The sequence below is a fragment of the Carettochelys insculpta genome, chromosome 29, assembly GCF_033958435.1.
Source record: "Carettochelys insculpta isolate YL-2023 chromosome 29, ASM3395843v1, whole genome shotgun sequence".
Lineage (NCBI taxonomy): Eukaryota > Metazoa > Chordata > Testudines > Carettochelyidae > Carettochelys > Carettochelys insculpta.
In genome coordinates this window covers 7,434,500-7,461,470 of record NC_134165.1, presented here as the reverse complement: position 1 = coordinate 7,461,470, position 26,971 = coordinate 7,434,500, and the positions used below count along the sequence as shown (strand labels likewise).

The 26,971-nt window shown below is 44.5% G+C and overlaps 1 protein-coding gene across 3 annotated transcripts in view; it reads right to left on the bottom strand.

Moving 5' to 3' along the window:
• AKAP8L (A-kinase anchoring protein 8 like) overlaps positions 1-26,971 on the bottom strand; it is a 40,775-nt gene that overhangs the window by 5,393 nt on the left and 8,411 nt on the right. For 2 of the 3 annotated variants that reach the window (XM_074980078.1, XM_074980079.1), the window contains 10 exons: positions 25,075-25,303; positions 17,278-17,740; positions 16,642-16,765; positions 16,401-16,447; positions 15,585-15,621; positions 13,915-14,023; positions 12,717-12,858; positions 12,147-12,252; positions 11,420-11,550; positions 6,945-7,040 (listed from right to left, as the gene is read on the bottom strand). In XM_074980078.1, the coding sequence (XP_074836179.1) occupies positions 6,945-7,040; positions 11,420-11,550; positions 12,147-12,252; positions 12,717-12,858; positions 13,915-14,023; positions 15,585-15,621; positions 16,401-16,447; positions 16,642-16,765; positions 17,278-17,740; positions 25,075-25,303 (1,484 nt within the window). The remainder of the gene's footprint in view (positions 1-6,944; positions 7,041-11,419; positions 11,551-12,146; positions 12,253-12,716; positions 12,859-13,914; positions 14,024-15,584; positions 15,622-16,400; positions 16,448-16,641; positions 16,766-17,277; positions 17,741-25,074; positions 25,304-26,971) is intronic. The other variant, XM_074980080.1, reaches the window with a different exon arrangement.

Here is a 26,971-nt window from a genome sequence, read left to right as displayed (position 1 = left end):
ACACATTGGAGAAATGGTCTGAGGTAAACAGGATGAAGTTTAATAAAGACAAATGCAAAGTGCTCCACTTAGGAAGGAATGATCAGTTTCACACATACAGAATGGGAAGCGACTGTCTAGGAAGGAGTATGGCAGAAAGGGATCTGGGGGTTATAGTGGACCACAAGCTAAATACAAGTCAGTGTGATGCTGTTGCAAAAAAAACCCCATGATTCTGGGATGCATTAAACAAGTGTGCTGTGAGCAAGACATGAGAAGTCATTCTTCTGCTCTACTCTGCGCTGGTTAGACCTCAGTTGGCATATTGTGTCCAGTTCTGGGCACTGCATCTCAACAAACACATGGAGAAATTGGAGAGGGTCCAAAAAAGAGCAACAATAATGATTAAAGGTCTAGAGAACATGACCTATGAAGGAAGGCTGAATGAACTGGGCTCGTTTAGTTTGGAAAAAAAATTGATGGGGGGCATGATAGCCGTTTTCAGATATCTAAAAGGGTGTCATAAGGAGCAGTGAGAAAACTTGTTGTTCTTGGCCTCTGAGGATAGAGCAAGAAGCAATGGGCTTAAACTGCAGTAAGGGAGGTTTAGGTTGGACATTAGGAAGAAGTTCCTAACTGTCAGGGTGGTGAAAGACTGGAATAAATTGCCTAGGGAGGCTGTGGAATCTCCATCACTGAAGATATTTAAGATCAGGTTAGACAGATGTCTTATCAGGCATGGTTTAGAGACAGTACTTGGTCCTGCCATTAGGGCAGGGGGTTGGACTCGATGGCTTCTTGAGGTCCCTTCCAGTCCTAGTATTCTATGAGATGCGCATTGTGCAGCACATCAAGGCAGCCTGGAAAAAGTTGCTGGGAGCTGCCACTGCCACCTGAGTTTGAGGGGGACAAAGAGGCCCCAGGAGTGGGGGAGCACTTACAGGGGTTCCAGATGTGGTTGCTGCTGGCCATCCTTATCCTGACCAGAGGAGGGAAGTCTGCCCATAGCCTGCACCCAGGCTGATCTATGTCTGTCCAACTTTAGGAGTCGCATGGCAAATTTGAAAGTCAGATCCTATGAAAGGTGACATAGTGGGGCTGTGAAGGCCTGCTTGTGCTAATTCATGAGGGAGACCAGTGTTTAGGATCTGGGAAGATACCAGTGCCAGCAGGACACAGATGTGGAGGTTCAAAGGAGTAGAATTTGGCTGGTAGGGGTCTGACACCAGGCGCAGTGCAGCCTCCCTCTGGACAGTTTAAGTGGCTGTCCTTCTTTTGGGTTCTGGGAAAAAAGGTGTTTGTTTTTTTTGCAAATCCTGTATTTTAATTCCCCCAAGGGCTTCCAAACAGCTGCTGTGAGGGTCATTGATAGGCACTCTCTCTGTTGCATAAAGAACATGGCTTAAATCCTGGGAAAACAGGCATGCCACGCTCCAGGGTTAAGTCCCTGCTGGGACTCTAGCCACTAAACTAACAACTAGCACTTAATTAAAATGCTAACTAAATACCTACAAGTTATGCAGAAAGAAGAACAGGCTGTTATGAACTACTAGTGCTTTTGCCATGCAAAACAAGGCACGCTGATTATGGGCAGAAAGTAATTGGAAGGGCTTAAGACTGGTGGCACTCAAATGTATGAACACATACATGTGGCAATCAAGGGGGCACTAGCTGATCCTACGGGTATCACTACGGCAGAGACTGCATATGGATGTGCACACAACCTAGAATGGGATTGACATGAGTGAGCACTCAATGTGCATCGTGTGATACTGTTGAGTTCCCATTTGCATTCTTGGGAAAACTGCCTGCATGATGCTGCATTGTCATGTTATGCCAATCTGGGAGAGAGGCTGCTGCAATGACAACGACGTGTTTTATGGTCCAGTTCCACAGTTTTATGATTTCTATACATAAGGATTGAGATCAAGCTCCCCCTGCTGCTTTATGTAGAACATATATGTAACTCATTGCAAGTCAAGTATTGTTCTGTATTAATGGCAGGAAACAGTTGTGTGTGTTGTGAACTACACATAATTCAAGTAGGTGGATGTGTAAATGTATCTCCAGGAGAAGACCATTTTGCTTGGCTTTTATGTTAATTTAGATTGTGCTCCAGCTGACCATCTCTTGCCCTCAGTATGGCTGGTAGATTCTTCTGCAATGGGATCCCCATACATACTTTTCTTGAACTTGTCCATCACTCTAGCAAGTGTTAGAGTACATCTACTGAGCTCTGACATCCCTGAGGGTAGCGCAGATGTGGTCAAGTGAGTTTTTCCTACAAAGGTGGTGGTTGCCTTGTGTTCCAGTATTTAGAGGCAGGTGCATGTCAATACACCCAGGGCTGTTTGTGATCACTGACATGAAAGCATTCAGTGTTGTGAATCTGGCAATTGCTAGTGATGCTTTTGCCACTATTCACGTCCTCTATTCTAAATCCAGTACAAGAACTGGACTTCACTTTAGGGCATCTGAAGTCCATGAAGAGTTATAGTCCTTTGTGTAATATTTATTGTTTCTACTTGAATAAGTGCTTTCAAAAGACAAACATCTAGGTGTAGGAAGATCAATAGTCACTGTCTACCACTAGTTTAATGGGGAAAGGGGATACTAAGAATTCGGTAAGTGGTTAGGGGTTGCACTTTTTTACAATATTAATAGAGAGGGTGCAGAGGCTGGTGCAGAATTGGGATACAGAAGGCGCCTTGGGATGGGAGATGGGGTGCAGGAGGGGGTATGGGTTCTGGGAGGGGAATTTAGGTGCAGAAGCAGGTTGTGACCTTGGCCAGGTGGTTGGTGTGAACAGGGGAGTCAGGGGACAGGTGCAGGCTCTGGCCAGGAAGCACTCAAGAGAAAGCTCATGGCTGCCAGCGGCGCTCTGGCTGCCATGGCCCCACAGTCCACTCAAAATGGCTCCTGGGGCTAGTATATGTAGCACTGCGTAGTGCACCCCTTGAGAGGAGGGAAACAGCGGGTTTCTGCATGCTGTACACACACCCACAAACATTGCCCCTGCCCTTTCAATTGCCCAGTTTCTGGTCAATATGCTGGGGGTTGAGGGAAGTGTGCAGTGGAGGGAGCTCTGCCATGGCCAGCCCCAGCACTGAGCTGTCACAGTCTGGGCAGGGAGCATCCCTCATCACTGTCTCAGCAGGGAATCATCCAAGAAAACCCAGGCCCCACCCACCTTGAGTCCTCCACTAACCCCAAACACCTTCCTATGCCCCAAAGACCATCCCCTCCACCCACACCCTGCACCCCAAAGGTCAGACCTGAGTCCCCTACCAAAACCAGGGCCCTCTCCTGCAAGCCTGTACTCCAACCTTCTATGTCTCAGCCCTGAGTCCCTCAACCCCAACCCCACTGTCAAGCCTACAGCTCCATCAGCAGCCCTGAGGTCCCTCCCATACTCAGAACCCTTTGGTCCCACTAATGCCAGATGAATTCTGTTATCTGCCCATTTGAAGGAGATATGTACACCAATATAGAAGAGATGTGTGACTTAAGAAAATTCATTCTGCTGGGGGCGGAGGGTGGGGGCAAGGCAGGAATTAGAGGCAACACTGATGCTGGCCCCAGCAGCCTGCTACTTTGTGTGGTAGGTGGAGCTGGGGTAGCCAGGGAGTCTGGTCAAAGGTCCCACTAGACCAGATCCAGCATGCACGCCATATTTTGTGAGCCACTGTGCTAGAGAGTTTTGGTAAAAGCTCTTGTGGCTGTAAAGAGTCCAAAAGGTAGCACTCTATATTGGAAATGGTCTTTACTGTGAATTGTGGAAACCGTCTGTGTGCAGGCTGGATGGTGAAATGAAAATCTGCATCCTGTAGTTTGAGGGCAGAGAACTAGTCCTCCTTTTCCAGCGCTGGGATAAATGAGTTTAGTGTGATCCTTCTGAATCTATAGATATAAACACACTTCTTGAAATTTCTGCAATCTACTGAGGTCTCCATTCACAGTTTTTCTTTTCAGTTAGGAAATGGTGGAAATAAAATCCCTTTTCCCCAGTGTTGCTTTGGAACTTGTTGCATGGTGCAGTTATAGAAAGTGCTTGTGAGGAAGGTCCCTGAAGCGGAATAGGCATGGTGAGGGCAGACAAGAAGACAATAAAACCTATATGAATAATCTCTCACACTCCATGATCTTGGGTGATGGTGGCCCACGTACAAGGGAAAAGTCGTAGCTGACCAAAGATCTGGGTTGGTGGCAGTACAGGCACTGATGGTTGGTGGAGGTCAGACTCATTTCAAAACTGTCTTGGCTTATAGTGCTTGGGATACCGCAACCTGAGTAGGAAGAACATCTTTGTGGCTGATGTCTTCACCTCTGGTTGTCACGTGACCTCTGTTGTTGCAGTGTATCATCTCCTTTGCTGAAGTATGTTTGGTATCTCATCCATTTGTTTGATTAAGGTGGGGAAGGAGGGCGTAAATGCCTAAGGTTGCTCATGAAGACAGCCTGAGAACCGACACCAGCTCTTAAATTTACACACCTCTTCTACAGCAAAGGGAGACTTCCAAAAATTATGCCTTGATAAAGCCAGCAGAAATAGTATGGCACAGTGAAGGGTGTGGTACCACGTCTTTCATAGAAGTAATTGGTGTCTCAGAGGCGGTGGCTACTTAAGTGCCTCCAACTTGACTCCCTTCTCCTGCCAGCAAAGGTCTCAGCACAGAAGGGGCCAGATGTGCCTGGTGCATCATGGATGACCACTCTGAGGCTGACTGAGGACAGATCTCAGTGGGAACCATTGCTTTTTAAATATCTCTTTGCCTGGGGAGGATGTGATCCTTTTCTTCAATTTTATAGAGGAACTGGTACTTACTCTATGAATCGAGGATGTGCCTGGAGAGTTCCATGTTGTGGCGTATCCAGATTCAGAGGTGGACATTAGATCTATAAAGATGAATCGACATAGGAAACACCTGTCTCCCCTCATTCAGGTTTTAAGGCTGTTGCAGCAAGCACAACTGTGGTAAGCACAACTTACCTAAACAGTAGATGCACTGAATATCCACCTGAAATAGGCGTTGTGTCCTTGCACAGCAAAGTACATCTCTTGAAATCTGGTTATCCAGGCATATTTTTGACATCCCTTGTAAAAGTAACTTAGGATAGGAAAAATGGGAGGTCCCCCCTTTTTTTTTGGGAGGGGGGGAGGAGGGGAGATTAACTGTCAAACTAAGTAACTGAAAAACTTAACCCTAATTCACCTAATTGCTACTGAGTGTTAGTTACTCTTCCAGGATTTCTTTTGCACTGATGGAGAGCAGTCTCTGGCCAAAGATGGTTGAGAAGGACCCAAAGGGGTCAGGCTATGTGCATGTTATATGAAATGCCAATGGCAATACAAGACAGCTATTTTGCTTGCCTGTCCAAATCAGGCACTACTACCAAAAAGCTGATCAACAGCACTGGGATGCATCAACATCTGAAGTGGAACACCCACAGGGACAATACTCAAAAAAGGTGGTTAAGATTTTAATGCCCAATATCACTCTTTTGAAAGTGACAGCAGACCTGCTGCTAATAAGCACTGCTACTTACTTCAACCTCCCCACCACCCAGCTTAGCACACGCAGACAGTAAAACAAAAAGCAGTCAAGTAGCACTTTAAAGACTAGCAAAATGGTTTATTAGGTGAGCTTTCGTGCGACAGACCCACTTGTTCAGACCATAGCCAGACCAGAACAGATTGGCTGTGGTCTGAAGAAGTGGGTCTGTCCCACGAAAGCTCACCTAATAAACCATTTTGCTAGTCTTTGAAGTGCTACTTGACTGCTTTTTGTTTTGATAGTGTATAGACTAGCACGGCTTCTTCTTTGTTACTATGCAGATAGTAAAATGTGCAAAAATTTTGGTCGTGCCCGGAGCCCATGCTTTTTCCTCACCCAAAGTCCCTCCTCCTATCTACTTAAGACTCTGGGAGGGAGGTTAGGTGTGGGAGGGGTACCAGGCTCCAAGAGGGCACTTGGGTACTGGGTGGAAGCTCAAGGTGGTGAGAGGAGATGGGATGCAGGAGGGGGTGCAAGCTCAGTCTGGGATACAGGCTCTGGCAGGGAGATTACCCTTACCTGGGCAGTCCCTTTGGCAGCAGCTCCTAGGCAAGGAGGGGGCAGCAGTGCATGGAACTCCCTGGCCTGTAGACACTGCCCCTCATGGTTTTCCACTGGCCACAGGGGTGCTCAAGGTGGGGACAGCACGTGGAGACACCCCATTGGGGGCTACAAGGAGGTACAAGCAGCTGAGCTGAGAGAGCAGGAGGAAGCCCCTCAAGCCCTGCTGCACTACCATGTGGTGGCAGCAGAGGCTTCTGGGCTGTTTTAAAATAGCCTGCGGGCAGCAGGCAATGGGGTGAGGGAGCAGAATGTAGTGGAGCCAGGCCCTGGGCCAGGAACATTCCCAGGCAGCATGGGTCCACAGAACTTGCCACCCATGGTCTGAACTATAGGAAAGGAGAAACATCAAACATCTGTGAGTGTCTCACACAGAAATCCATTTCAACCTTTGCCAACTGTTTAGAGCACTAAGGGAAGTCAAATTAGTAGCTCTTGGAAGTATATAGTATATTGGGTACTCAAACACTAATGCCAACAGCAAAACCAGAATAATGCTGCATATTGTGCTAGTGACCCCAATTAGCAAACTGACTAAATTCCATTCCATTAAACTGAAAATCTGCAGCAGCCTATGCCTGTTCATTTGGGAATTAGGAGCAATTCCAATTAGGAACAAAGAGGGGAGATTGTCTAGCTTCCTCCTCTCCACTTACTGTAAAAGCCCTTGACCATCCAGGCAGATCCCAAAGAGCTGGCATTTTGTTGGGAAGTACTTCACAGCAGCAGCATGCAAATTATCTTGCAAGAAACTCAGTCAGCAAAATGCAGCTAGTAAGAAAGTTCTCCTCAAGCTTCTGCACTGCAGCTCTGCTCAAACCAACCCCAGGCTCCTTTGTTGGTATTTACCTTCAAATATCGATCCAATTTCTTGCTGATTAGTTTGTTGTTGAGAATACTTCTTGCAACTACTAAAGACGATTTCTTTGACTGCTCCATCATGGCCTAAAGGGAACAAAGCATTAAAAGCTGTTAAGTTTTTAACTAAGCCATGCAACGCTTTAGTAGAGGAGTGAGGAACCTTTTTCAGGAACAGAAGCCCCTGACCGCATAAAAATCAGTTGAGGCGGAAGGCAAATAAGTGAGACACAAGAAAAGCGCCCAAAGCCTCACTGAGACACTTCACTCCCCTCACTCTAGCACCACAGGCAGGAAGTGAAGGTGGGACTGAGGTTCAGGGTTTCCTCCAAACAGGATTAACCCTTTTGGGGGCCCAAGGTGGAACCAAAAATTGGGGGGGGGTTGATGGTTCAGTGTGCAGGAGGGGGCTGCTACTGAGCAGGCGTGGTATCTGGGTGGGGAGGGTGGGTGCAGGAACAGGCTGAAAGTCAGGTAGGGTCTTGGAGAGGGGAGGGGTACAGGAGCAGGCTGAGAGTGAAGGTCTGGATGTGAGAGTATGAGCGATGTGGGGGCACTTACCTCCACATGCAGGGAGCCCCAAGCCTTGTGGACTTCAGTCAGGCAACTGGGGGTCAGATTTGGCCCATGGGCTCTGCCTGGTGGGGGCAGGAAGCAGAGCCACCAAAACAGTCACGGCTGCTCTGCTCCGACACCCCTTCCCCGGCTGGGGGAATGGCAGCAGGCAGAAATGCTCCCTGAAGAGGCTCTCTTCCTGCCTCTCCCAGACACTGTCCACCTGCTGCTCTGATTGGCTGAAATTCCAGGAGGCTCAGGGCTCCATACCCTTCCATGGGCCAGATGCTGGAGAGAGGAGCCGCGAGCCTTGGGGGATAGATCCAGGCAAGCCAATGGCCAGTTCCAGACCATGGGCTGGGGGCTCCCCACCCCTGCTTTAGCAGGGGCTTCTAGCTACATGTTTAATCAGTTATTGCAGACATGCTGACTGACACTGGAGGTGTTTGGGCATGTCTACACTTGCAAGGGACTTTTTTCTTTCCGCCTCCCTTTACTTTTGAGGATGCAGTGTTCACTACAACAGTCTTTTCTTGCCTTTCCTGAACTCCACAATGTTCCCACAATGTCTAAGTAGCCACTCTGGGCTGTGCTTTAGCCAGGTAAACAGCAATCTACCCCTGCCCCTCTCAAGCCTCAGGAATTTAAATCCCATTTCCTGCTGGCTGCCTCTGTGTGAAATGATCATGGCTCAGTTCCACTTGTACCACTGTGGACCTTTTGGATCTTCTCTCCCCACACACTGATGAGTCTGCAGGCCCCAGTTGTGAGTGACGAATAGGAACTGGGACATATACAGGTACATTTCTTGATCCTTGTGGGAAAAGGGGTATGAGCAAGACATATTTCAGTGCCAAGCAAAAATAAAGGAGCTGAGGCAGTCACACCGTAAGGTGAGGGAGGCAAACTATCATTCTGGCGATGCACCCAAGGCGTGCCATTTTTATAAACTATAAACTTTATATACTAAGGGGGTGAACCCACCTCCAATACCAAGAAGCCTATGGATACTTCTGAAGGGACTGAGTCAGCAGAAAAAGGACTTAATCCAGTGGATGAAATTATGGAGGTGGCCCTGTATGGCAGGCAGACAGGAATGGTTCAAGTCCCAAAGGCAAATGGCCAGTCTCAGCAGCAGCTTAACTGGAAGCAGGGCTGGGCTACATAGTAAGTGGCTGTGTTTTTGGGAGTGCAGTGGTTGGGGCAGGGCCCAGAAAGGTAGTACAGTGGCCATGTTTTTGTCAGCTGGCATAGCTCTGCACGACTAGATATTATATCCAAGCAGGGTGTTGATGAATGCCGACATGTCAACTGAATCCTGCAGATTATTGTTTTGGAAACTCTGCCTGAAGTTTTTATTAATTTTCTTTGGAAGATTCCATGGCAGCGCAGCCATATCTCCCACCCCTCACCATGGTATGATCCTCTCCCATATCACTCTTCAATAAGTGTTGCAGGAACCAAAGCAGCACATAACTGTACTGCATAAGGAGTGGGGCAACTCCTACTAGCATCCAGAAGTAGAGCCTGGGTTTCCCTGCTTACACTCATGAGTGAAATATCAGCAAGAGGGATACCAGCCTGTGGAGAAGTGGGGCATCATTAGAATTATTTCTGTGCAAACCTGCTATGCAAGCCAGGACTATATTTTTATGCCCCTATGCACACTCCCTCATTCCCCCTCTCTTTTCCCACACAAATTCACCCTGTTTACAGTGCCTGCAGACACCCAGGCACCGTAACCAGGTGTCTTGCAAGGACCAGTGGGCAAGTGGCTGTGTTGAAAAAGGAACTTGCAAGTGAAGGACCATTATAAGGATTCTCTCTCTCTCTGTCCCCTCCTCTCTCATCTTGTGGTCTGAAATAGAAGTCTTCACCTGTAACTTTCTGTAAAGGGCAGGGTTCCTGAAGATGTATGGGTCAGACACCTTTCCAGACCACGCCACATCTGTCTGTGAAACACCCACATTGATCAGCTAGTGCCTGAAGCACCATTGAGAAGTATCCCTTCCCTGTTGATACACTCTGACAAGATGGGCTAGCGCTATACTTGGAATGCGTGCACCACTGACTGCCCCACCACAGTTAGGGAAGCCCACCTCTGCAGTCAGCAAGAGTCATGCATGTTTCCCAGCATCATAGTCCTCCACAGCAGAATCTAATTTATTGTACTACACACTTGCCGAAGGGCAGCCCCAAAAGGTATACCTCCCCACTCCAAACTGAATTGTATAGACTGGCCACAACTTGGAGTTACCAGCCTCCACACAGCAATTGTCACACACTTCTCTACTAAGACAGCAGCTCCCATTCTTGTGTCCTTGCGCTGCAGTTCGAGAGCCAGCTCAACACCCAGTTCCGGTAAAGCCGCTTTACACAACTTAAGTTCTGTAGCCACTGGTCTTCATCCCACACCTGCACAACAATGCAATCCCACCACTCAGTGCTAGCTTCCCTTTCCCAAAAGGGATGCTCTACCCTGTACAGGCGCTGTGATAACCAAATGCAATGCCAGGTTGCTGCTGTTCGTGTCACTCGGTGTTGTCTGTCTGCGACTCTTCTTCCTCCATCAGTAACTTCAACAATGCATGGCTGCCTCACAATACTTTACAAAGCACAGGAGAAAAGTGTGGGAATCCATGCTCTCTCACTGCAGATGTTGGAATGCACAGCAAAGAATGGCAGGTTTACAAATGGCAGGAAAGGAAGCCAGAAGCGCTGGGAAACAAATTAGCGCCCGACGGGATGTTTGCCATATTCCCAAGTTGTGCTGCGCTGCCCTCCATTCTGTGCTCCCATGGTATCTAGTGAAAGAAGGTGTCTCTATGCACTCTGGGATGCCTACCCACAGTGCATTGTTCAGTCTGTCAACAAAAATAAAACACACGGCCGTGATCTGTCAAATGAGGGAGCCACTAACAATGCTTTGGTGACTTTTTTGGCAACTTGTGTGCGATTAATTTAGCCACCAAAACTTAGCAGTATAGATGCACCCTTTGACACAACCAAGTTTTGTATGTGCTACGCTCTACCACCAAATTTATTGCAGCATACTTCAGAACTTGCATTGACAATGGACAGCTTAGAGGTTAAGTGGGTGGGGTAACGGGGACGTGTGACTTTGGGTAGCCATGGAAAGCTAGGATGCAGTTTGGCTTTTTTTGGCCTGGGGAGAGAATCTCATAGTTCAATTCTCTTGTGGACAGAGGCACCTGAAGAAGTCTGTTGCCAGTGGCTTCCAAGGCACGCACCTACCCACTGAACCTTCAATATATGGCATGGCATTAACTGGTACCATTTCATTGTCAACATGCTTAAGTACCAATATTTGAATTGCCACTGGACTTCAAAAATCAATACCACCTTTAGATGTACGGGACAAGTCAAAGCAATCTGCTCAGATTTGTTTAGGAGATTTAGAAAGGCTATTTATAAATGGGAGATTCTCTTTAAAACCAAAAACGCCAGAACATCAGAGGATGAATTCTACAGCCAACAGGTTGCATAAAATATGGGATCCTGACAGCATGTTACACAACTGTTCCTCACAATACGAGGCAATTATTTTTCGGCTGACTTCTTACAAAAGCGAAGCTCAGTGTTCTCCAATAATAGACCACTGCATTATAGTATCACAACTGTAAGCTATTGCTATAGAGACCACTACTGCAGAAAGCTTTAAATAAGGCTAGTCCTGATTTTAAGTCCCATTTTCCCATACAGCTCATAGGCCGTAGGAATGCAATCATATCCAGCCTTTAGTATTTATCAGTGTGTTTTAATTAAAATAAAACCCTGCACCCTATTTACTATGCAGAGGTAAGCTGATCGCCATATCTGCCCAGCCAGCTGTAGTGTGTACTTGCGTATATAAATGCCAATATACCACATTTAACCAACTGCACGCTTACTCTGCGGTTGTGATTGTGGTCAAGGGACTTCAGGTGCTTCTGGATAATTCCATATTGCATTGGGATGAAGAGGTCACATGCAGCACAGTGAGCAGCCTCCACCTTTTTAATAAAGTGTTCCATGCCAATATCTGAGGAGAGACAAGAGCTTTGTTCACCTAACTCATGCTGTGCTGGCCATATCACACTTCAGGGAGTTTTGCATCTTGTTTTGTGAATTCACTTAATTTTAAATATACTCATGCACCCCTGGAGACTGGTTTCCTACAACGTGATGCTCAGTCTTAAACAAGGATGAGAGAAGGCGTTGCACAGCCATAGTCTAACGTAACTGAGAACCAAAGAATGCTTTACACCTGAAAGATGAATGCTGCTGGTATCCACACTGACTATAGAATCCAAAATGTTTCCAGCTAGTTGTTCAACAAGCTAGGCTTGACACAACTGTGTTGGTCAGTGGTTCTCAACAAGGGGTACATGTACTTCTGGGGATACACAGAGGTCTTCCAGGACGTACATCAACTCATCTATATACTTGCCTAGTTTTATAACAAGCTACACAAAAAGCACTGACAAAAATCAGTAGAAAATAAAATTTCATATGACTTGTTTATACTACTCTAAGTATAATATTTATAGTCCAATTGATTTAATTCATAATCACATAGTAAAAATGAGAAAAAGCAATTTTCTCTCAAGCCATGTAGATGCAGGGACTTGCTCTCACCTTGGGTGAGATCTTGGTCTTTATAGATCTGTTGGATAACTGCATTAATATCTTCAATTGCTTTACGGCGCTCTTCAGTTTTCTTTGTTTTGTTAGCAACATACTCCTGTAAAGTACAAAAATATTTAATATTAAACTTCAGCTGTACATCTGACCACTTTAGATAAATAAGAATTCAAAAATACAGAGCACAGTATCTACTTCACTCACCCTGCACTGCAGTTGTGCCTTTCGTTAAAACATTTCAACCCTTAATCAAGCCCTAATTCTTCTCTTGAAGGTAGTCAAGGACTGTCTGCACTTTACAGATGGTAAGTAACACACTCAAAGTCACAGTGCAATTGGCGTAGAGTTGGGAATAAGATCATAAATGTCCAGTCCTGTGCTCTAATCACACCTGTAGTAATAATTTCACATCTAAGTTTTCATAATTTTAGATATTTGAACTGTCCATTCCTATCCAATTATCTAAAGGTTTTGGTTGTATTTTTGTAGGTTTGGAAAATCTTCATGTAACTGAGATGCACTGTAATAACGTGAAGAAATGGGAAACTTAACCAAAGGATTCACCTGGAGGAAGTCAGCTGTCTGCTGAGGCAATTTTGTTCCAACAAATTTGAAGTGCTCCTTGTGGAATTTGCTTTCCAGATGAGCATTCATCTCATCCTCATAGAAGGTACGATATTTGCACAATGAACAAACAAACTGAATCCTACCAAGAAAGAGTTAGAACAAAGTAAGATCAACCCACACAACAAGCTCAAGCGTTCCATTACAGGCTCAACATCAGCTTGAAAAGACTAGCCAGTTGCCAACTGGTACGTAGGGATACAACTTAAAAAAAAAAAAAAAAAAAAAAAAAAGCAGGCAGCACAGCTCATTCAAAAGGACAAAAGGACTGGTGTTTCTCCTGGTTTGAATGCTTCCTACAGGTTTTATCCTTATTTCAGTGGTCCATTCTGGCCTTAGCAATAATTGAACTGACATCTTGTATAGCCAAGGGTGGTGAACTGCACTCTAATTCCTACATCAAACACATCATCAGATGGGAAAGCTAGGGAAGATTTGAGGAAGGATTTCTGTCTTGATTTAAAGATTTTTTTTTCATTAAGCATAACCCATCATAGCCTGCAAGTTGCTCTAATGGTTAATTACATTCACTGTTAGAGATGCTCAACTTAATTTCTGTTGACTTCAAGTTTCAGCTTCCAGCCAATGGATCTCATTATGGTCTGTTAATGAGCCCCATGGTCAGAGAGCTCCTTGTATATGTATTAAGGGCTTAGACAGAGGATGCTCATAGTTTGTTTGCTTTATTAAAGAGAATATTAAGCCTCACTGTAAGGCAAGTTTTCAGTCTATGAATTATTCTTGTGACATTTCTTTCAATCCTACAGTTTTCCATTTTTTGGAAGAGTGAACCCCAGAATGTGACAGAATATTCCAACAGGGATATCAGTACTATCACTCCCAGAGGGAGAGGTATTGATTAAAGTTCTCCGTTCTATAACTAGCTAACAATATTTTTGTACTTTTGTAATACTTTTATTTTACCAGCTCCCCATGAGGTGGTAAGCTAGTCTTACAGATGGAGAGACTGGTACAGAGGAGGTCAGGTAAATAATTCTGGTTTTACAAACAAGTCAGTGGGAGAGCCTAGGACAAAAAAGTCAGAACCCAGATGCCTAGGGCCCATGTTCTAAACATTAGGCAATCCTCCCAGAGTTCTTAACAGGATGTATACTGTCACTGGAAGAGGAAGATGTACCTTTCTACCATGCGATCCCGATGCCTCTTTTTCTGCCTCTCTTGAGTTTTCTTGCCTGCCTGCAATTTGCGCTTGATTTGACTGATCTCTTCTTGAATTGTTAAAGCACCTAAATGTATAAAGCAGGTTGTGTTTCAGGGCACTATTTGTGGACACCAACTGATTAAGAGGATTTACCTAGATAAGTTTAGTAGACAAGTTGACTGACCCATATAGCTCAGAGATGGCCAAGTTACAGCTGAATGTTGGAAAGAGGTGCTCCCTTAACAATTCCTGGTTTTGGCCAATGAAACAAGCATTGCTAGCCTGTTAACATACATCCCATCACCCCCTGGCCCAGACTTCAGAAAAGCTGCTGGGCCAGGATATTGACTGATACAGTTTCCTAACCAGTCCTTTTAGCTGGAGATATAATGCCCCAGGTTTTACTGGGAAAAGATGGCTCGTTTTAGTTTAGTCTGACATTTAAGAGGCTCACACATTTGGATTCTGTGCATATAGCACAAGAGATGAAGTCTGGCAGTAACAAAACTGAACTCCTCCTATTTAAAAAAAAAAAATCCCAAATTTTTTCCAGGACAGGGAAGTCGCTTCCACTGTCATACTGCAATGGTATCTGAGTAGCCCTCTTGTATCCCAGCCAAGAGTTCTCATTTGGTTTTATTCTGCTGCTATCTCGTTCCACTGACAACACAATATCTAACTTGTAATTAACAGGTTTCTATTTAGACAGGTTCTTCCTTTGGTGAGAGGTTGCCATACTTTTCTAATCAATCCATCTGCTAAAACAGCATTGGCACCCCTGGTTTCTACTCTAACCAATTAGTATTTTTCTAAAAGTACACAGAGTGAGCCCCATTCCTACAGTATCTGAGTGCCTCACAATCTTAACATCCCTATCAGACGGGGAAATATTTTGTGGCCATATTACAGATGAAGAACAGAGTAAGAAAAACCAACACACTTAGTCAAGGTCTCAAATCTATGGCAGAATAAGGATTTGAACCAAGGCGTCAAGTCCCAGGTTAGCTCCATACTCACTGGCCAGCCTACGGTGTACATGGGACCCGACTTCTTCATAGCAGGGAGACACATTATAAATTTCACGTTTTGGATTTCCTTGTTTGCTAGAGCACCTCAGTCTTAACCTGTAACATCTCCTCTTATTCTAGGCCTAGCAGTGTGCCAACAGATAATCCCTATCTGATAGCTATTTACTGTATACAGAACTCAGAGCAAGCTAGAGGATGAAAGACTAGAGCTTTAAGTCAGATCACTGTAATTCACTACCTTTAGGTTTCTGAACAAGCCACAGCTCAAAGAGCAAAAGGAGAAAGGTAGTGCCTGAATCAAGTCAGTCAACAGAATATTACTAGGAGCCATTTCTTCGAAAAGGAGAGAGAGAGAGACTTTCATTGGCAGCAACGAAGGGTCCTGTGGCACCTTATAGACTAACAGAAAAAACTTTTCTGTTAGTCTATAAGGTGCCACAGGACCCTTCGTTGTTTTTACAGATCCAGACTAACACGGCTACCCCTCCGATACTTTCACTGGCAGGTGTATACTGTATAGAGGTGTAAGGTCTGAAAAATCTTAGCACATTCCTCCATGACAAAGTTCTTGACTCATTTCTCAACAATGCTTTTTTACACAAGTGCATTCAGGCTCACCTTTCTCAGAATCTTTTCCTTCTTCATCTTCACCCTCCTAAAATACAGTTTCAAGAGATTCTCAGAAATAAGTACCTGCAATTTGTCTTATACAGAAAGTGAGCATATACTAGTTTTTACACCTCTGAATCATCGTGGTCCCCAAAAGACTCCTTCCTGATTCATGATAACATGGTTCCCTGCCTGAGGAATACTTTTAGACTGGAGTTTGGCAACAGTACCATATGCAATCAATGATCCCTCTAATCTTTTCCATCCAGGTGCAGAACAAATGTTTATGTGAACTGAGGCATGTGCAAATGTTAAGAGAAAGAGAAACAAAAAACTTATCTATGGGCACTCTTGCTAATCAGCTGGTAGGCATCTGAATTTCTCCTGAGTGGCTGCACAAGTGCACAGCTTATAGGGAACACTTGCTGATCTCTAGGTCTCATCCCACTTTGCCCAGTCACATTCATAAAATCTCTAGTCACAAATTTTCAGATCTTTGGAGCAGGGCCTGTCTTGCTATGAATCTGCACAGCACTCCACACACACACTGTTGGGGCCAGAAGGTATTACTACAATACAAGAAAATGTAAATCCTCCCAAGATTACGATATTTAAGATTTCTACCATGAGGATCCACTCCTCCTCCTCCCCACCAATACTTTCCGCTACTACAAGAAGTGGTTCCCACTCTGACTGAAAGAAGATTAATTGGGTTTTAATGCTGCCATGACAACGTTCTGCCCTTTCTTATTACTGTGGCCGCTCATCCATTTCCCTCAAGCGCTATGATCTTTACTGTTAATTACAAGTGTCAGTTTCACTTACAGCTTTGGAGCCCTCCTTCTCCGCTGCTTCTCCTTCAGTCCCCTCCTCTGAAAAGCACAACACAAAACAAAAAAAGTAACAGCTGGTTAGCTCCCTCAAGAATGGTATTAAAAACTTTGCCACCAAATTAAATATGAAAGAGAAAGTGAAATGTCAGAGTCACCTACTATCTGAAAACAAAGGCACTTTGGTAACTTTGCATGACTAAGACATCTCAGTAGTCACCAAGAATGGTTCTTACCATTCTCAGAGTCAGAGTTGTCAGAGCCATCAGTTTTTGCTGCCTTGCTGTCAGGTTCATCAGTGCCATCAGTTTGTTTTCTCTTCTTAGCAGTAAGGTCCTTCTTTATTTTCTTCTTCTGTGACTAGAAAAAGGAAAATATCATCAGTCCCCAAATGTACATTTGGAAACTGTCCCTCTGTCAGCAGCAAATAAGTCTGCATTAAGCTACCTTAAAAAGGGTTTATATTGAACTAAATTTCCCTGAAAATGCAGTTTTACTTTTGACAGGCAAAGTTAGTTAAGACAGATCATATCTGGCACAGTTCTTCAGAGCCACCTTCCTCCAGCATATCAGATTAAACAGCAAAACTATAGCACATTTACCTTCCTAGCTTTACAATAAGCGCATCAAGCTTAAACATTCTGGATGCTAAGACTGCACTATGAATGAATGTGGTCTCTTCAAACCATTTACAAAGAACACCAATACGCGAAGCAAATAATGCACAGAGATACAAATTATACTGTGGAAATTCAGTATGGTATTTCAGAGCAGGGTCCTTAGCACTCAGAGCTGGACAGTGTGATTTGCTGGGAAGTGAACAGTCTCTATAGGAGGTAAATAGGTGGAAGGGGATTGCGTTAAGTACTTACTTTAAAGTCTGCGTCCCACATTTTCCAGTTTCTCCTCATTCGTTGTTTCATGCCGCCTCCTCCAAAGCGCATGTTTCCAGAGAAACCTCGCATTCCCTGGAACATGCTGAGTTCTGGGATAATGTTGTGGGAGAAGAGGGATGGGAGCCTAGAGGAGCCATGGGGGCCAAGGCCCCGCCCTCCCATTGGCAGCTCATTCCACTGTCCACCCATGTGCCCGGAATATGAAGATGCCATGGGTCTGTTATTTCGACCATCTCTGGCCCAGTTCTGACACCGCTGGCCAAAGTTGTCCCGTGATCTGTTCTGGTACTGGTCCCTGTGGTTCCCATAGTAGCTGTCATAGCAACCTTCATAGGCATTGTCGGTATCATGTTCAGCCTCACTGTAACCATAGCCGGATCTGTACAGATCACGGTCGTTCAGTGAAGACCTTGAGTCGTAGGACTCATATGTATCATACCTGCAAAAGTTGCACAGCAAGCAAGGAATCCAGTCAGTAGCATATAAAGGCACCACATTAGAGCCTACCAAAAAACGGCAGCAGAGAGGTTAAACAAAAAACAGAATTGTTCCAGTCTCATTTATAACAAAAAAGGCTCAGATGTTTCACGTAACATGGGAGTATTTCCATGTGATACAGCAACAGGAGCAAGGGGCAAGACATGTAAAGTTCAGTAGAAAGGCATAAACAGAATGGCAAAGAGCAGCAGAGATTCCCTTCAACCTCAGTCAATCACTGAAGGATCACAGATATCTGGCCAGATTTAAAATACACCTATAGAACCAGGAAGCGCACAAACCAATTCTGTTTCTCTGAAAATTACTGTGTCACACACTAAAAAAATTTAGAGTTCCCAAGCTGAGGAGAGGTTCCTTAGTTAGTTGTAGCTGTGGATTTTCAACTATATATTCAGATTTTGTGATTTAAATGAAACAATCACTAACCACTCTCTATTTAGCTATGCTTAAGTTAGTGTGAACAATAGTTAAGGGCAAATGAAGAGACAGGCCACAAAGAAAGTACTGCTTCCCTTCCGCATTCTGAATTGTCAGGAGAAAAAAAAAGCTTAATTTAGGTCTTGTCTACACAAGAGGGTTCCATATGAATTTAAACTAACATCTATACTGCTAATCATGTGGGCATTTATTCTGGCGTAGGAGTGCCTTTTTTGATTAAGCTTGTGTCTGTTGGGAAGTGTTTTATGAAGTCAACTTTCATGACATAAGACGTATTGGTGGTCATTGTAGTTTCCACAAGAGCAGCTTTTACACCAGGATAACGTCAGAAGACCAATACCAAACCTGCAGAGGAGTTTTGGGCTTAAATTCTGTAATATCTAAAATAGTGCCTTTGTACACCTTATGCAGTGGCTGACACACTCAATTTGCAGCAAAGACGATAAATCCAAGTTTCAGGGGAGGCTCCGCACTCTTCATGACAACATGCTACTTTACCACTTGAGCCACAATGTGAGGGAAATCCACATCCACTAAGACAGAACAAACAGGTTCCAACATTACACAAGGAAGCAAGAACACAGAATGTTAAACTAACACTGACCACTTGGGCACAAAAAAGTTATGCTTTATAGCAAGGTCTTGAAAGCAACGAAATTGAAAGGGAGCAATGTCTGAGGAGGAGACAAACTAACCTCACAGGCACCAAAAACAAGCAATTCCATCAACTGATATGAGAAGAGCCATCCAGACTACTACAATCACCAGAAATGCTCATAAGATAAAGCTACTGCTGTTTGGGAAGTGTGACTGAAAGCTAAAAACCTGATGTTTTCTTTTATTTAAAAAAAAACAACCCACACACACAACATGAATTTTATATTTTGTCTCACTACATTTACTCTGGATACTTAACAACTTTTCTCCAGCAAGACCTAGTATCTGTTAACTGGTTTGGGTTACCAGCCAAATATGATCTATCATGACAGAACTCTACCTGGCAGCTTGCCTGATGCTTGGAGCTTTAAGCAGAAGATGCCAAATGTACGGTGTCTGACTAACGTACGACAGCTGGAACATCAAATTCAAAAGCTTAATCTTACAAAATTGGAACCCAAGAATTTAGTCTATTAAACTGTTCACCTGCTGTCTTGTGCTCCCTACAAGAGAAGTACAGATTCATAGATGAGGCCAGAAAATAGATCAGTGTAGTCATCTACAATCTCATGTAAAATAGGCCAAAGAATGTCGCCACATCATCCAAGTTTTCAGTGATGGGAAATACACCACAATCCTTGTTACGTTGTTCCAATGGTTGAGTGTCATCACTGTTGAAAATTTGCACCTCAGTTTCAGCCAAGATTTATCTAGCTTCAGTTTGTTTACCTTTGCCCGATAGATTAAAGAGGCCGCCATGGGATTCTCTTTCACGAACAGGGATTGTTGGGAAGAGATAGAATCCACCTAACGAAGAGAGGAAAGAGCATCTTTGCGGGCAGGCTTGGAAACCTAGTGAGGAGGGCTTTAAACTAGGTTCGTTGGGGGACAGCGACATAAGCCCTGAGGTAAGTGGGGAAGGTGGAGGTAACAATCAAGTAGGTTTCCTTGGCGAAGAGGAGAAAATGGGCCAATCAGCCACTTCTCTAAGATGCTTGTACACAAATGCCAGAAGCCTAGGGAACAAAACAGGAAGAATTAGAGGCCCTGGCACAGTCAAAGTAGTATGAAGTGGTAGGAATAACAGAGACTTAGTGGGATGATTTGCATAACTGAAGTACAGTCATGGAAGGTTATAAACCATTTAGGAAGGACAAACAGGGGAGAAGAGGAGGAGTTGCGCTCTATGTGAGGGAGCAGTATGATTGCTCAGAGCTCCAGTATAAGGAGGGAGAAAATCCAGTTGAGTGTCTTTGGGTTAAGCTTAAAGGCGAAGTAACACACATGATGTTGTTTGTGTCTGCTATAGACCGCCAGATCAGGGAGATGAGGATTTCTTCAGATAGCTAAGTGAAGCTTCCAAATCACAGGCCCTGGTTCTCACAGGAAACTTTAATCATCCTGACAGTTGTTGGGAGACCAATACAGCAGCACACAGACAATCCAGGAAGTTTTTGGAGAATGTTGGGTATAACTTCTTGTTACAAGTGCTGAAGGAACTGACCAGGGACCGTGCGCAACTTGACCTGCTGCTCATGAACAGGGAAGAACTAGTAGGAGAAATAGAAATGGGTGGAAACCTGGGCTGCAGTGACCAGGAGATCATAGATTTCAGGATCCAGACAAAAGAAAGAAGAGTGAGCAGTAACATACAGACCCTTGATTTCAAAAGAGCAGACTTCAACTCCCTGAGAAAACTGATGAGCAGGGTCCCTTAGGAAACGAAGATGAAGGGGTAAAGAGTTCAAGAGAACTGGCAGTATTTTAAAGAAGTCTTACTGAAGGCACAGGAACAAACCATCCCACTGCATAGTAAGAAATGCAAACATGGTAGGCAACCAGCTTGGCTTAACAAGGAAATCCTTAGCCAGTTTAAACTAAAAAAGGATGCATACAAGAAATTGAACTGCAGCTGGCAAGGGATGTGAAGAAGGGTTTCTACAGGCATGTTAACAATAAATGGGTTATCAGAGAAGATGTGGGGCCGTTACTGGATGAGAGAGGTAACCTAGTGACAGATGATGTAAGAAAAGCTGAAGTACTCAATGCTTTTTTTCCCCCTCTCCCTCAGTCTTCACAGACATAGTCAACTCCCACACTATGGTCCGAGACAATGCAGTATGGGAAGGGGGAGGGCAGCCATTTGTGGGGAAGGAACAAGTTCTGAGCTATCTAGAAAAACTAGATGTACACAAATCCATGGGCCTGGATTTAATGCACTCAAGGATACTGAGGGAATTGGCAGATATCATTGCCGAACCTTTGGCCATTATCTTTGAAGACTCTTGGAGATTGGGAGAGATCCCGGATGACTGGAAAAAGGCAAACATTACACTCATCTTTAAAAAAAGGAAAGGAGAACAATACAGGGAACTATAGACTGGTCAGCCTTACCTCAATCTCTGGGAAAATAACGAAAGGGATCCTCAAGGAATCCACTTGGAAGAGGGGAAAGTGATCAAAAGTAGCCAACATGGATTCACCAGGGGCAAGTCCTGCTTGATCAATCTAATTAGCTTCTATGACAAGGTAACAAGCTCTGTGGACATGGGGTAGTCAGTGGATGTGATATACTGTACCAAGGTGCTGTGGCCTCCCTCTGAGTCAGAGGCAGAGGAGGCCGCTCAGAGACCCTGGTGGGCAGGCCCAAAGCCAGAACACCTGTGGGCTGCCCCTCAAAGGGCAGCGCCTGGGGCCTGAAGGGCCAGGGCTTGAGGCTCAATAAAGGACTGGCCTCCAAGCAGGGCAGAGGGCTCTGACCACGCTCCTGGGTGCCAGGACCGGGGTTCCGCCACCGCCCAAGCCAGCTGGCAAGAGCTGCCCCCAGCTACCCAGATCAGCCTAGGCCACCGCAGCCAAGCCTGCCATTGGATCAGTACCCCCAACTACCCTGAGCCATGGGGGCCCTTGTGCCTGCAGCAGGCCATCCCCCCTCCGCCACCGAGGCCCTGCCAGGGCCAGAGAGACTGCCCGTGGCCAGATACCCCAGGGTCCCAGAGGAGCACAGTCCTGGACTCCTGCCTGACGTCCGCAGCGCTGAGGCCTCTAACCGTCCAGAGCCCACGGTCCTGCCCCTGGTGGGCTACCAAATGATGTCAAGGTATCTGACTGGCCAGACCTACTGAGGGCTACCTACCCGGAAGACACCCACCAGCCTAGACCTGATGACCAAGCTGACTGGTACCCAGTGCCGATGGAGGTCAAGATAAGAAGCTGCACGGGGAATGTTCCACATGAGTCCATGGTGGTGTGCTGTGGTCTGCATCCCGACTACCAAGCTCAGCGTGAGAGTGATCATTAGGGCCCCGAGCCAGGGTGCAGTGGAGTGGGAGGGTCTGTGCCCCCTACCTCACGTCCCTGGAAGGGCAGTCCCTTGCCTCTCCCTAGCCACCCCGTTTGGTGACTAGGCTGCTTACCTGCTGCCCTGCCCTGAACTGAGGGCTGGGCTTCCAAATTGTTTGTCTGCTGCCCTGCCCTGAACCAAGGGCTGGGCCTCTAAACTGCTTACTTACCTGTTGCCCTGCCCTAAACCGAGGGCTGGGCTTCCTAACTGCGGGCTTGCCTCAAGCTGTCCCTTAAAGGGGATAAGGACCCAGGGTCAGCCGGATGCAGAGGGGACAAGCTCTGGCAGCCTGTGGCGCCTAGAAGGGGCAACTGCTGCAGGCCAAGGATGCTATATATTCACCTCAACTTCAGCAAAGCTTTTGATACAGTCTCCCACAACATTCTTGCCCATAAGTTAAGGAAATATGGATTGGATCCTTGGACTATAAGATGGATGGAAAGGTGGCTTGATGGTCAGCCCAGCACGTAGTGGTCAGTATCTGGATGGCGGTCAGTTTTAAGCAGCGTGCTGCAAGGCTCAGTTCTGGGTCCGGTGTCGTTCAACATCTTTATTAACGACTTGGATGAGGAACTGGATTGTACTCTCAGCAAGTTTGAGGATGACACAAAACTAGGGGGAGAGGTAGATACGTTGGAGGGTAGAGAAGATCCAGAGTGACCTGGATAAATTGGAGGATTGGGACAAAAGAAATCTGATGCAGCTCAACAAGGAGAGGTGTAGAGTCCTGCACCTGGGGTGGAAGAATCCCAAGCACTGTTACAGGCTGGGCACCAACTGGCTAGGCAGCAGTACAGCGGAAAGGGACCTAGGGATTACGGTGAATGAAAGGCTGGATATGAGTAAACAGTGTACCCTTGTAGCCAAGAAGGCTAATGGCATACTAGGTAGGGTGCATTAGGAGGAGCATTTCAAGCAGATCTAGAGAAGTGGTTGTTGCCCCTCTATCCAGCACTGGTCAGGCCACATCTGGAATATTGTGTCCAGTGTTGGACCCCCCCAGTATAAAAAGCATGAGAATATGCTGGAGCAGGTTCAGCGAAGGGCAACACAAACGATTAGGGGTCTGGAGCACAAGACCTATGAGGACAGGCTGAGGGATTTAGGCTTGTTTAGCTTACAGATGAGAAGCCTGAGGGATGATTTAATAGCAGCCTTCAACTTCCTGAAAGGGGGAGCTAAAGAGGATGAGAAACTGTTCTCAGTGATGTCAGAACAAGGAGTAATGGTCTGAAGTTAGAGGGAGAGGTGTAGGTTGGATATTAGGAAAAACTACTTCATCAGGAAGGTGGTGAAGCGCTGGAATGCGTTGCCTAGAGAGGTGGTGGATTCTCCATCCCATGACGTTTTTAAGTCCCGGCTTGACAAGGTCCTGGCTGGGATGACTTAGTGGGGGTTGATCCTGCTTGAAGCAGGGGGCTGGACTAGATGACCTCCTGAGGTCCCTGCCAGCCCTATGATTCCAAATACAGGTTTAAAAACACATCAGAATTTTTTTGTTCCCTGGATGTATTTTACATGAGCGCTTCTAAAACAGAGTACTCCACCAATATCAATTTGATGCATGTCTTCAGAGGAGCAATTCCTTAAAACTTTGTGATGTCTACCATATATTTGCTCCCTACTCCTTAAACACAGTTAAATGTACCAATTTTACAATATTCAAAAGTCATTACATGTTATTACTAACTCCTATTGAATTATACTTTTGGTAAACATATTCCAAGTTTTTATGATACTATTTTTTGAAGAGTTTACATAGTTTTAAACTTGGTTGGTTAAATTAAAGCATAGATGCAAAAATAGCTGACTGCAAACAAAACAGAACATAAAAATGTAATAAATGTATAAGTCTCTTGCATGACATTTCTTAATACTAACATGTTATGGTTTCACTCTAGAGAAGAGGCTCTGGTTTGCTTTCGTTATATGGAATATATAGCTTAAGTGAGTTTGACAACATCTCTGTTTACATAATATTTAAACAATAGACAAACTTCCAAGTTCTCTACAAAAAATAGATGCCTTCCCTACATGAATGTAAACAGGTTATTGCTCAACTCAACACTTGGACATAAGCAAAATATTCACATGTAAAAATACTCAAAAATGGATTTCCTAGGATGAATTAGTATTTCATACACTTTACAACCCCACTGTTCATTGCAGATGTATAAATTCTGAACAGATTTTATGTTGAAATGTAATGCTAAAAATCTTTGAGACACGAATAATCCTGATTAGTGCTCAATATACTTCTCACTTAAAACATTGTAAATTCCTCATTTCTTTTCTGGATGTTTGCACTGTATTGCCTACCAATAACCCAAAGCTGGAATGAAAACGTTAATTCTAGATTAAACAACCACATTTAAAAGTCAAAGAAGGGACATAGGCAAATGAACCTTGTGGCAATGCTATGGAAATGAAATAGCAGCAGCCTCCCAGCAATAGAAATACTAAGGAATCCCTTCTTTATTCATATTCAGTTGAAAACTGAAGATTTTTCCCCCCTGAAGTTAAACAAATCTTATTACTGCTACGAAGGTTGCATCCAATTCATTTATTTGCCATACTATTAAGACTTCACTGCTTGAACTGGGATAGACACAGGATATATTTAAAAAATATGAACAAAGGAAGGAAAAATCCAGCTGATCCAAAACCCCTCATCCACTAGTTCATTTTGAGAATCAAATGGTAAAGACACAACGAGAATGAGGTCAAAATGAAAAAGTAGCAATTCTGATAGTCAGCTGAAGTTTCAAGTAGTGGTTCCCTCAGGGAATGATGCCCACCTGTTTAGCACTGAACCTTTTCTTGATCTCTAGACTCACCTGTCTCCGGCTGAGCCATAATGTCCTCCTTGCGATGTGTCCATTTCTAGATGAGATACCACATCTAAGCGCTGGTTAATTTTTGCTATAACGGTATCGGCACCAGTGGAAACATTAGGGTCTGTGTCTGAATTAGGCATTTCCCAAGAGTTTGAAGTGGCCATACCATACCCATAATTGCTAGTGTTATCTTGACCGTATCCATATTCATAACTATATCCCTCGTAACCTGAAATGAGAAAGCGCTAATCAGACTTCCAGTCAAGCAGGTCGAGTGAACATTTCTATCCAACCAGATACAGGATGTGCCCAAGAGTGTTCCTTGCTAGAATATGGTAGTTGTAGTTTACATTTAACCCATTTTTCCTCCTTACAATACATCTGCCAAGCTGCGTTAGTGTAATCAACACCAGCACTTGAAAGCCAAAACATACATGGAGGAAACTTCAAATAAAATCCCAGCAGACAATCTGCCCCAACTAATACTCAAACCTCAGCTTTCATTCTTGCTCTGATTCACTTGTATACACATTCACATATGCCTCCAAAACAATCCATGTGTCTGACAAAAAATAGATTCCAGAGAGAATGTAGTCAGGTCACCCTCAGAAAGAATAGCAATAGGGACCTGGATATTTAGGTATATGTAAAGAATGCAGGAGCCATGAGAAAGAAACACAAGATAATATATTTAGGACAAGCCTATTTAGTTCAAAGTGGGTCTGTCTCTAAGTCACTTTGACAGGAAGTTGTTCTGGATACATACCTTGTTATGTTGACTTCATAATCAAAGAAAGAAAGAACATAAAATTCATGCCTATAAACTAGACAGCTTGTTCACATTATAATCGTAGTGATTTGTTTGAATTGAACTGAATGACACCACTGTGTCTGGGGTCTATTCTTCTAAAGATCTACAGGAATTTGTGCAATTCTAAAAATAAGAAACTCCAACCAACTTTGGCAAGGACCCATATTGCTCACGGCATTTCTGTTCCCTCTGCTGCCACAAATAAGTGAGGGAAGTGGCTCTCAGCTGTATGTTATCTCAGGAGCAATGGAGAATAGCTTCCTCAGATTTAACATATGGCATGTTACTTACCGAGTAGATAAGGACGGAAAACTGACTAAAAACGGCATCAGGTCTTTTCCCCCTTTTAACTTATCAGGTTTGTTCAGTTCATCATCAGCATGTCCTACTGCCAATCCTGTACTTCTAAGATTCTTCATATCATGCAAATTAACAGTTTTGTTAATCTGCATTTATGAATAAAAAACTATTGTGAACAAGTTGTGATTATGTGAAATAGGCAGTATCACAAAATGTATTATAGTCTAATGACCTTTGTTATTTAAGAATATTTAATAGCACTAGGAGATACCATGAGCTAGTGGACAGAACACTTACCTTATGAGTCAGGATAACTTACTGACCTGGAGTGTCTTTGGCCAAACACCACTCTCTCACTTCCCCTCTATCTTGCCCCTTTAAGCTACATATTCTTCAACACAGACTGAATCAACATATCTGTTCAGTACTTATCATAGCAGGACTCTGATCTTGGACAGGGCCCCCAAGTGATATTATAACACAAGCAGTGAAACAATGACACTGCTAGCAAGCTCATCTTACTGTATGTTTTACAAAACAAAAACAGTTGACTGACCAATTGGAATAATCATGGTTCTGTTTTGTTTTTTTAAAAACACAAACATTTTCTAGAAGCCCAGTCTCTGGAAAAAGACAAGCATTTATAAAGGGAGGCCTGTTTAAAGTTTGGACCTAACTGCAGACACACTGCCATTTGTGTGTCCTTCTGACACGAACTAGAAATTCAGTCTTCTAGCACTTTAATCTTCATTGCCATTTTGCAGAAAAGGGGAAAAAAAAGCGGAT